Here is an 11,357-nt window from a genome sequence, read left to right on the forward strand (position 1 = left end):
CGGAACTCCCGGAGAGGAAGGGGAGCAGCGTCCGGAGGCGCAGCGCAGCGCAGCACGCGGGACGGCCGTGCGCCGAGGGTCTCTGGGCGGGGAGCGCTCCCCGCGTGGCCGCTCCGTGAAACCCGCGGAGCCTGGACTTTCTCGGGAGGTACAGCGGCGACTTGGAGGGGACCGGGGCGCCTGCACAGGGGACTTGCATCGGAACTTGGGCCGTTCTCCGAGCCGGACGCGGGGCTCCCCGAAGCAGCGCACTTTGGGGACGTGTCCGGTCCACTCCGGACTCGCATCTCATCCCACTCGGCCATAGCCTTGGCTTCCCGGCGACCTCAGCGTGGTCACAGGGGTCCCCCTGTGCCCAGGGAAATGTTTCAAGCTTTCCCCGGAGACTACGACTCCGGCTCCCGGTGTAGCTCGTCGCCCTCCGCCGAGTCTCAGTACCTGTCTTCGGTGGACTCCTTCGGCAGTCCGCCCACCGCCGCCGCCTCCCAGGTAAGTTCTAAGATCGGAAAGACGCTGCTTTGGTGGTCGTGGAGAAAAAAAAAATATTTCTTTAAGTGTAAAAGTGTGAATTAAGCATCCTCTCAATTGGGACGCGCGGAAATCCGGGATCTGGGAAAGCAGGAGGCTCGGGTTGCACTTTGGTTTTCGTTGTTGTTGTTTCTGCAAACTGTAAGGGATGGGGGGGATGTCTGCCACGGGTTGTGTGCGCAGAGCGCGGGAAAGGAATGCAGTCAGGCGAGCGTTGGCGATGCCCGGTGCAAGGCATACGCGGTGGCTAGCAGAAGCTGAGAACTTTCAGCTGAGCTCCGGCTCCCCAACCCAGAGCTAGACAAGTTGGGTGAGAAAAACACAAAACAAAGCAAAAAAAAAAAAAAAAAAAAAAAAAAAAACCCACAGAGAAGCTTCCAGTAGCTTTCTCCTCCTTCCAAGCGCGGACTGCAGGGCCGCGCTCGCCCGCCACCCGGCGGGGGTTCGAGCCTCGAACCCCGATCACGCTGCCTCCGCCTCCTGCGCGGAGACGTAACGGGGGACCCGTGCGTAAAGGCTGACGCGCTGGAATCCTCCGTCTGACGCGAGGCACGCACGGCGCGCAGCGCCCCCTCGGCCCGCCCCGCCCCTGACGTCCCGGGCACGTTCTATTTTGGAACGCCGAGGCCACGTTGCTAAGGGAGGGGGCAGCGCGGCTTCCTGATTGGCTGTCGCGGAGCGGGATGTAGCCAATCAACGTCTCCTTCCTATTTGTAGAGCGTAGCTCCGGTCCCCTGCTTTTTGTGGTTCTTCCGTGCTGGAGGGGGTGGGGGGGTCCTCCAAGAGAGGCAGGGCTAGGGGATTCTTGTCGTGATCGGAGCGACTCTGTCCACTCCTGGGTCTGCGAAGACCTTGTGGGGACCTGGTCCCCTCCGCTGTCAGAAGCAGGAGGCTTGTGACCGAGTGCTGGCGCCTCTCGGGGGCAACTGGGGGCTGCCACCCCCCTCTCCAGGCACACTTAATGCGCGCTCCCTGCGCGCTGAACACTCGGTCCTTTCGAGATGTCCAAACCCTAGATGAGCTACCCGGAGGGGTTGCAGCCAGGTGGTCTCTAAAAGGTCCGCCTTCCCTGGGTTCCCAGGACCCTGATTGGCCAGGGCTTCAGCCCTTCCCTCGCCACGCCCCCCAGAGTAGTTAAGCCTCTAGGATTCCACTTGCGGGAGGGGGGTGGTGATGGACGCTTCTTGGGGTTGGGGACCCGGATCCCATATGGCCCCCCACCCCCTGCAAGATAGTCTGAGGGATGCTCACGGTCACTTTTCTCTACTTCTCCGTCCACTCCAAGCTGTCACTTGTCAGTCTAACTGGGGAAGAGTCAAAAATTCGGAAGGGATGCTCTCAACTCTTAGGCCAGTCCCCCCAACACGGTTGGAGCTGGGATCTCCGCCCCTACCGGAGCCCTCATACAGTGGGGGTGTGTTTGTGTGTGAGTGGAGACGAAGGCTTGGGTTAAGGCCTCTCCCTCTCCCTCCCTCTGGGGTGGGGGTGGGGTGTTGTGACTCTGTGTGTGTGTGTGTGTGTGTGTGTGTGTCTCCATCCCGGGAGGTTCTGCCACCGGGCTCTGTCCAGCCTCCTCTCCACCCCCCCACACACCTAAGAGTCACCAACCCGGGGTGTGATTCACCACCCGCTGGAACCGTGCAACCTTTCCCCGAGGAAGAAGGAGGAGGCAGAAGACAGTTGAACAGAATCCTCTCATTAACCACTGCGTCACGGTGTAGTGAGGGTGGGTGTTGTGGCTTTTTGCCTGTGACACACACATCCACACCCGCTCACCCTGTGCTCACTCACAGGGGTCGGTGTGTGTTATGTGTGTTGGGCGTGTGTGTGTCGGTGGCTTTGTTTGTGTGTCTACGCCTGTGTGTGTATGTCTCACCCCGTAGGAGTGCGCCGGTCTCGGGGAAATGCCCGGCTCCTTCGTGCCAACGGTCACTGCAATCACAACCAGCCAGGACCTCCAGTGGCTCGTGCAACCCACCCTCATCTCTTCCATGGCCCAGTCCCAGGGGCAGCCATTGGCCTCCCAGCCTCCAGCTGTTGACCCTTATGACATGCCAGGAACCAGCTACTCAACCCCAGGCCTGAGTGCCTACAGCCCTGGTGGAGCAAGTGGAAGCGGTGGGCCTTCGACCAGTACAACCACCAGCGGTCCCGGGCCTTCCCGCCCAGCCAGAGCCAGGCCTAGAAGACCCCGAGAAGAGACGGTAAGTTTAAGGCTGCAGGGGTTGATCTGGAGGAGCCTGGGGATGTGGGCTCAGTTGGTAGAGGGCTTGCTAGCATACCTCAAGCCCTGGTAGATCTCCAGCAGAGCATGAACCAGGAGCGGTTGTGCAGGCTGGCAACCCTAGCTCTCCGTAGGTGGAGGCAGGAGGATCAGGAGTTCAAGGCCAGCCTGTGCTACTCACTGAGTTTGAGACCAGCCTGGACTGCAAGAGATTATTATTTAAAAAAAATAAAAAGTTGGTCTGGGGGTGAGGGAATTAAGAAGAGTGACGGTAATTCTGTCACTATTGAGTTGGGGGTCTTTTGAGGCCTCAAGATGGAGGGATCTGTATCATGCCTTCACTCCTGCCCCTGAGGAGTAGTGGTTGTTGTTTGGGGTTGTGGAGGGAAAGGAGTTTTGTCAGGGATGGTAGAGGTATCCCCAAATCTCATAGTCCCTCCTCATCTCTTTGACTCAGCTTACCCCAGAAGAAGAAGAGAAGCGAAGGGTTCGAAGAGAGCGAAACAAGCTGGCGGCAGCTAAATGCAGAAACCGTCGGAGGGAGCTGACGGACCGACTCCAGGCGGTAAGGAGGAGTTCTGGGGTGTCTCCAGGCTGTTCTGGGGGGCTCTCTGCCTTGCTCTGCCCCTGACTTCTCACTGTGCCTGTGTCCTGAACAAGGATCCCCACTTAACAGAGCAAGGGTCAGTGCTGGCCTGATGGAGTCGCTGTTTACGCTGTTTACGAATGCTCAGACCCCTTACTTCCAGCTGTTCCCCACTTTCCCTGGATAGACCCCCCACATGTCTCTCTCTCTCAGCTCATAAGAGGACGACCTGGAGGAGGTCCTCTTAGTCCTGGTTAAGGAATAATCCATTTTGCTGAAGTACCTCCAGTTTTTTTTTTTTTTTCTGAGACGGGGTCTCCTGGTGAAGCCCTTCGTGCCCCCCTCCCCCACAACTTGATAGACTTCAGTCTCGGTCCCTGTGAGTGCTGAGATGACACACAGACCATCATCTTGGCTGGCTGGAAACTAAATTATTTGATGCTGCGTCAGTCCCTTACCTCCTGCCCCAGCCACCTACAGTTCTCCAGAACTTGAGCTGGTGGCACCCACCGAACCCTCTCTTTTCTTCCTTCCACCTCAGTGTAAAGGTCCCCTTTCCTTTTTGCATGCAGAGTATCCTCTTGCCCCTTGAAACCAGGGCGCATCTCTGCCTTCCTACTGGGGATAACAGAACCACACTAAAAACAACACATAGCCATTGTTTATACACTCAGAAAATTGCGGTGTTTTTCTTTTTCTCTCTTTAAAAAAAAAATTCCATTTTTTTTTTTTTTACTTCCTTACGTTCAAGTGTGTGCAGGTGTGCTACAGCACACCTAGGGGGAGGTCAGAGGACACCTCTCAGAGTGGTCGGTTCTTCCCTTCCATCTTGCGGGTCCCAGAAACGGAGCTCAGTTTGTCAGGCTTGCTGGCAATCGCCTTTACTCACTGAACCGTATTGCCCGCTGGCTCCCGTTTCAAGGTAGATTACTGCTTAGTTCGGGATGACCTCAAACAAAGCCGTCCTCCGGCAGCCTCAGCCTCTGAGTGTTGGGATTTTACCGGTGTTCACCACTACACTAGGCTTGGAGTTCTTGCCCATCAGGGACTTCCATCCCAGCCTGGCTTTCCCCCAACCGTCTCTTGCTCAGATGGGAGAAACTGAGGCTCCAAATAGCACCGTCCACCAGGAGTCCCTCTGGGGTGGGGGGTCCCCTCGATTGAGAAGGCCAGCATCTAGGATGTGTGTGCGGGGTGGGTGAGGCAGCTTGTGTGGTCGCTGACCGTGTCCCTTCCTCTCTGTCTCCTATGACCTGGCCCTGCTTGGGCTCCATCAGGAAACGGATCAGCTGGAAGAGGAAAAGGCCGAGCTGGAGTCGGAGATCGCCGAGCTGCAAAAAGAGAAGGAACGTCTGGAGTTTGTCCTGGTGGCCCACAAACCGGGCTGCAAGATCCCCTATGAAGAGGGGCCGGGGCCAGGCCCGCTGGCCGAGGTGAGAGATTTGCCAGGGTCAACATCCGCTAAGGAAGACGGCTTCGGCTGGCTGCTGCCGCCCCCTCCACCACCGCCCCTGCCCTTCCAGACCAGCCGAGACGCACCCCCCAACCTGACGGCTTCTCTCTTTACACACAGTGAAGTCCAAGTCCTCGGCGACCCCTTCCCCGTTGTTAGCCCTTCGTACACTTCCTCGTTTGTCCTCACCTGCCCGGAAGTCTCCGCATTCGCCGCCGGCGCCCAACGCACCAGCAGCGGCAGCGAGCAGCCGTCCGACCCCCTGAACTCGCCCTCCCTTCTCGCTCTGTGAACTCTTTAGACAAACAAAACAAACAAACCCGCAAGGAACGAGGAGGAGGAGGAGGAGGAGGAGGAGGAGGTGAGGGAGGAAGAGGAGGAGGAGAGGAGGGGAAGGAGCAATCGGGGGTGTGTGAGCACCCCTCGGCTCTCCTGCCTGCCTGCTGCCTGCTGCCTGCTCAGCCTCTGCCATCGGACTTGATGGAAGGATGCAAGGACCTCCTTTGTGTTTTCCGCTCCGTCCTCCGCCTCTGGTTTCTGTGCCCCGGCGAGAGGCCGGAGAGCTGGTGACTTTGGGGACAGGGGGTGGGGCGGGCATGGACACCCCTCTTTCAGATGTCTAATGGTCTTGTCACTTCAACCCAACTTGTGGGCATGGATGGGTGGATGGATGGATGGATGGGTGGGTGGGATGTGACGCCCACTTTTGGCGTCTTGCGTGAGGCTGCAGGGGAAAGGGTGCTGGGTGCGGGGTGCAGGGTGGGCTTGTGTATGAGCTGGCATGCACCCCCAGAGAGGCCCAACGAGGAAATGACAGCCCTGCCCCTCTCATTCCCCCCACCCACCCTCTAGGGCGCAGGGTGGGTGACCAAGGTAGCTCTCTTAGGCTCCCTCCGGGCCTTAGCTGATTAACCCAACATTTCCAAGAGGTCACGACCTCACCTCCTCCGGGACAAGTTGAGCCCCCACCCCCCACCCCCTGCCCCGAGGGAAGTCGGTGCCCGCTTTGGGAGTCTGCTAACCCCACTTCCCCATGACTCCAAAATGTGAACCCCCCTATCTGACTGTCCTGTCCAGGCTTTCCCTCCTGGAAAAACTGGCTCGGGTTGGATGTTTATTATTATTTTTTTTCTCATCTGCTGCAAAGCCCCTCCCATCTCAGGCCCCAGCACACCCCTGTGCAGTATTAGGCCGAGTCCCCCTCACCCCCCCCCCCGACCCCCCAGCCGCCTTGGCCGTCCTCGTTGGGCCTTTCTGGTTTCGGGCAGCAGGGGGCGCTGCGACGCCCGTCTTGCTGGAGCGCTTTATACTGTGAATGAGCGGCCGGATTGTGGGGTGCGCCGGGTGGGATTGAACCCCCCCCAACCCTTCAAAGCCTTCCTTGGGCCTCCCCTTCTTCTTCTTCTTCTTCTTCTTCTTCTTCTTCTTCTTCTTCTTCTTCTTCTTCTTCTTCTTCTTCTTCTTCTTCTTCTTCTTCTTCCAACTGCCTCCTTCCTCCCCTCGACAGGGAGTTAGACTTACAGGAGTGACGGGGATGCACCCCGGTGGGCTTCTTGCTCAGGCCCCAGGCCTTTTTCTCCAAGGCCTCGCGCCTTCCCCAGCCTAGGACGCCAACTTCTCCCCACCCTGGGAGCCCCACATCCTCTCACAGAGGTCGAGGCAATTTCCAGAGAAGTTTTCAGGGCTGAGGCTTTGGCTCCCCCTACCCTTGATATTTGAACCCCCAAATATTTTTTGGACTGGCATAAAGAGGGGACTGAGTTCCCGCTGTCCCACCCCATCCACCTCCTCCAGCCCCAAATATGGGTTCTGGCTCCTCCCTCCAGCTTTCACCTCGTGAGAATTCCACGAGTCAGATTTCTATTTTTTAATATTGGGGAGAAGGGCCCTACAGCCCCCCCACTCCCCATGTTCTGCATGGAACACATTCCACACCCCGTCCTGGGTCCTCGGTTCCAACCCTAACCCCAGCCAAGCTATTTATCCCTTCCCTGGTTCCCGAAAAGCACTTATATCTATTATGTATAGATAAATATATTATATATGAGTGTCTGTGTGCGTGTGTGTCTGTGCGCGTGTGTGCGTGCGTACGCGTTTCCTCGTCTGCAAGTGTGCTGTGGAGTTCGAAATCGCTTCTGGGAACTCGAGTCAGACTCTCCGGCTGCCCCTTCCATAACTGTCACTGTTTTTTTGTTGTCCCAGCCCCTCTGGCTGTTGGAGACAAGTCCTTTCTCCATCTGTTTCGCTCTGACCACTTCCAACATGTCTCCTCTCTCACTGGCCCTGATCGTCCTTCTGTCTGTCCCCTCCGGGTGTGTTGGGGACATGAAATTTTACTTTTTGAATAAGTGTGAACGGGTCGTAGATTTTTACAATTTGTATCGTGGAGAATTCTGGATGGACGTGTATGATCAGGAGAAGGGCCTTCCATAGCTCCCCACTCATGTTGTATTTGTGATTTTGTTGTTGTTGTTGGTTTTTGTATTTTGCACCTGACCCCGGGGGTGCTGGGGCAGTCTAGCACTGGGCAGCTCCCCTCCCCCCTTGGTTCTGCACTGTCGCCAATAAAAAAGCTTAAAAAAAATGTATCCATCAGGTCAAAGTGTGTATTTTCCCTGGGCACCTATTACATGGCTTTCAACAAGACAGAATGGATTTGTACTGCCAGGAAGCCGTCACAGGCACTTGCTAGGCACCTAACAAATCAGCCTATAGCTGGATAAAAGGAAAGCTGACACTCGGGAGGACTTCCCCTGTCTCCAGGCTGTGTCGCCTGCTGGAAAAGGGGCAGGTTGTCAGCTGTGAGATGCTGATGTTGAAGGGTCTGGGAGACTTTACGGCGGGGAAAGAATATATTCAGAACACTGGATGTCCATAGCAGGTTTGGGAAGACGAGAAGCAGGGGAAAGTTAGTGTTAGGTGGTGTTTTCTATTCCCCAGACTGAGAGTAGCTAGAAGAGACATTGTGAGGCTGAGGGGGACCCAGAATGGGAAAGAAAGGATCCAAGACACATGGAGGAGGCAGAGTACATGTCACTTCGTTAACAGAAAGTCTGGGAAGGAGAAATCACTGGAGGGAGGGGGGGTGCACCACCAGTCTGGTGGCCGGGGACTTCTGGTGACCTTGAAAAAGAGAAGACATTTGCTCGAGCCTCAGTGTCCCCATTGTCAGGCCTTGTCATCCATCCAGTATGTCTCAAGGTCACCCTGGTCAGGCCTCCTGGCCATATGGCTTGAGTGCTGTCTTCTCCACTGGCCTGGTTAACCTCATGAGACCAGGGCTAAGGGTGTGATCACAACTGTGTCCCCATCCATACAGCTCAAATAGAGAGACAGGACTGAGCCAGAGTGAACAAATGAACAAATATATGACTAAGAGCTGCACGCATGATTAAATACATAATCGAGCAAATGACTGGATGAATAATAAATAAATCGTTGAGGGAGAGACATCAGAGACAGACAGGAATACGCTAGAACTGTAGAAGACAAATTTAAATACACTTCTGAGATGTGTTGGATCCTTCCGGGACCGGAAAAAAGTAATTACGAAGAGGAATAAATACGAATAGAGGGGGATTTAGAGGAGTTTGTCACATAGTACCGGTTGCAGGAAGCAAAATGGGATAGATACTCCCGCCCGAAAGGTGGAATTGAACCACTCTGTCGCTAAACAGCTACAGGTTTGAAGCCTGCACCCCAGACCACTGGAGATCATCCGGGCAGAAGTATGTATTTTCGGACACATATATAAAGGTCAAAAAACAGAAATTTTTACACTTGTGGTGACTACTTTTTTTAATAACACACGACCAATTCTAGTATTTTCAACATTCTTCTCACATGTTTTAGCGAAAACATGCTTTTCTTTACAAATATGCCGCGAATTATCCCACTAGATTACAATAAGTAGCCTCATTTGCATAGCGCCTTGCATGCTGGGAAGCGGCGCCTACCGTGCCTACCTCCCCGGCTGTACAGAAACGGTACTTTTGGCAAAGTGAGAAGTCCGTTTTTATTTGTTTGTTTGTTTGTTTGATTTCGTTTTGAGAAAGAAAAACTCCTCGTGCGACACTCGGAAGCCCCTTCGTGGCGGAATTCGAGTTTTTCTGCGAGGGACGCGGGAGGCTCCCGTAGGGGCTGATGGAGCGCGGGCGGCCGCGGGCGACACCTGCTGTTCCCCCGTGGAACTGCAGGCTTTGTGCGCAGCCCGGTTAATCGGGCGCCGAGCGAGCCGGGCCCAGGCACCGCGTCCCCGGGGCGTGCGGGTGACGCCGCCGGAGGCCGCCCTTCCCCGCGGCGCGCTTCCCCACGGCGCCCTTCCCCACGGCGCCCTTCCCCGGCGCGCCTCTTCCCCACGCGCGGCCCTTCCCCACGGCGCCCTTCCCCACGGCGCGCTTCCCCACGGCGCCCTTCCCCACGGCGCGCTTCCCCACGGCGCGCTTCCCCACGGCGCCCTTCCCCACGGCGCCCTTCCCCGCGGCGCGCTTCCGCCAGGGAAACTGAGGCAAAGGCATGGGAGGTGTCATAGCCCACTTCTGCCGCCAACTCCCTCCACAGGGGAAGCGAAACCCGCACATCACACACACATCATAATCACACACATCACACACACACACACACATCACACACACACACACACATCACACACACATCACACACACACACATCACACACACACACACACACACACACACATCACACACACACACACACACACACACACACACACACACACACACACACGGGTTTTTTGAGACCGGGTTTCTTTTTGTGCATGATACCCTTACTAACACTGTTTTTTTCTGTTTCCTTGAGACAGTGTCTGTCTGTCTGTCTGTCTGTCTGTCTGTCTTGGACAGGCTCTCACTCTGTGGCCCTGGCTGGCCTACAGTGCACCGTGTAGCCCAGGCTGGCCTGAACTTTGAAGCCATCCTCCTGCCTCAGCCCCCAAGCGCGGGGATGGTCCCGGGCATGAGGCACACACGGGGTTCAAAGCTCAGCACGGCTTCCATCCCACCCAGGGCCGGGATCCCATCATCCCATCATCCCAACCCGTTTCCTCCCATCGCCCTGCCGGGCCCGCCCTGCGGGAAGCGGCTGGAGGATGCTGCACCTCCCTGCTGGGGCCAGGGACTCCGGGGTGTCCCCCTCCTCCGTGGGGTCAGGGGGGTGTCCCCCCTCCTCCGTGGGGTCAGGGTCTCTGGGGTGTCCCCCCTCCTCCGTGGGGTCAGGGTCTCTGGGGTGTCCCCCTCCTCCGTGGGGTCAGGGTCTCTGGGGTGTCCCCCCTCCTCCGTGGGGTCAGGGTCTCTGGGGTGTCCCCCCTCCTCCGTGGGGTCAGGGTCTCTGGGGTGTCCCCCCTCCTCCGTGGGGTCAGGGTCTCTGGGGTGTCCCCCCTCCTCCGTGGGGTCAGGGTCTCTGGGGTGTCCCCCCTCCTCCGTGGGGTCAGGGTCTCTGGGGTGTCCCCCCTCCTCCGTGGGGTCAGGGTCTCTGGGGTGTCCCCCTCCTCCGTGGGGTCAGGGTCTCTGGGGTGTCCCCCCTCCTCCGTGGGGTCAGGGTCTCTGGGGTGTCCCCCCTCCTCCGTGGGGTCAGGGTCTCTGGGGTGTCCCCCCTCCTCCGTGGGGTCAGGGTCTCTGGGGTGTCCCCCCTCCTCCGTGGGGTCAGGGTCTCTGGGGTGTCCCCCCTCCTCCGTGGGGTCAGGGTCTCTGGGGTGTCCCCCCTCCTCCGTGGGGTCAGGGTCTCTGGGGTGTCCCCCTCCTCCGTGGGGTCAGGGACTCTGGGGTGTCCCCCCTCCTCCGTGGGGTCAGGGTCTCTGGGGTGTCCCCCCTCCTCCGTGGGGTCAGGGTCTCTGGGGTGTCCCCCTCCTCCGTGGGGTCAGGGTCTCTGGGGTGTCCCCCCTCCTCCGTGGGGTCAGGGTCTCTGGGGTGTCCCCCCTCCTCCGTGGGGTCAGGGTCTCTGGGGTGTCCCCCTCCTCCGTGGGGTCAGGGTCTCTGGGGTGTCCCCCCTCCTCCGTGGGGTCAGGGTCTCTGGGGTGTCCCCCCTCCTCCGTGGGGTCAGGGTCTCTGGGGTGTCCCCCTCCTCCGTGGGGTCAGGGTCTCTGGGGTGTCCCCCCTCCTCCGTGGGGTCAGGGTCTCTGGGGTGTCCCCCCTCCTCCGTGGGGTCAGGGTCTCTGGGGTGTCCCCCCTCCTCCGTGGGGTCAGGGTCTCTGGGGTGTCCCCCCTCCTCCGTGGGGTCAGGGTCTCTGGGGTGTCCCCCTCCTCCGTGGGGTCAGGGTCTCTCGGGTGTCCCCCTCCTCCGTGGGGTCAGGGTCTCCGGGGTGTCCCCCTCCTCCGTGGGGTCCGTGGGGTCAGGGTCTCCGGGGTGTCCCCCTCCTCCGTGGGGTCCGGGCCTGTGGGGTGTCCCCCTCCTCCGTGGGCTCAGGGTCTCCGGGGTGTCCCCCTCCTCCGTGGGGTCCGGGCCTGTGTGGTGTCCCCCTCCTCCGTGGGGTCCGGGCCGGCTTCGCACGGGGTCTCCCACTCCAGCACACACAGACCTTCCTCCCCAGCCTCGGTTTCCCCATGCGCACG

General features: G+C 58.4%; 1 protein-coding gene across 3 annotated transcripts; it reads left to right on the forward strand.

Annotated features, from left to right (window-relative positions):
- Nucleotides 1-333: 333 nt before the first annotated feature.
- Nucleotides 334-6,227, forward strand: Fosb (FosB proto-oncogene, AP-1 transcription factor subunit). 3 transcript variants are annotated; one of them, XM_027430922.2, is made up of 5 exons: nt 334-489; nt 2,412-2,732; nt 3,210-3,317; nt 4,616-4,771; nt 4,912-5,051. In XM_027430922.2, the coding sequence occupies exons 1-5, from the start codon at nt 364-366 to the stop codon at nt 4,912-4,914; spliced, it is 714 nt and encodes a 237-aa protein (XP_027286723.1). In that variant the 5' UTR covers nt 334-363; the 3' UTR covers nt 4,915-5,051. The 3 variants fall into 3 exon arrangements, with proteins under 3 accessions (XP_027286723.1, XP_027286722.1, XP_035304984.1); XM_027430921.2 differs by having other exon boundaries at nt 4,616-6,227; XM_035449093.1 differs by lacking the exon at nt 334-489 and adding an exon at nt 833-2,254 and having other exon boundaries at nt 4,616-6,227.
- The last annotated feature ends 5,130 nt before the right edge of the window (nt 6,228-11,357 follow it).

The sequence above is a fragment of the Cricetulus griseus genome, chromosome 9 (assembly GCF_003668045.3).
Source record: "Cricetulus griseus strain 17A/GY chromosome 9, alternate assembly CriGri-PICRH-1.0, whole genome shotgun sequence".
Lineage (NCBI taxonomy): Eukaryota > Metazoa > Chordata > Mammalia > Rodentia > Cricetidae > Cricetulus > Cricetulus griseus.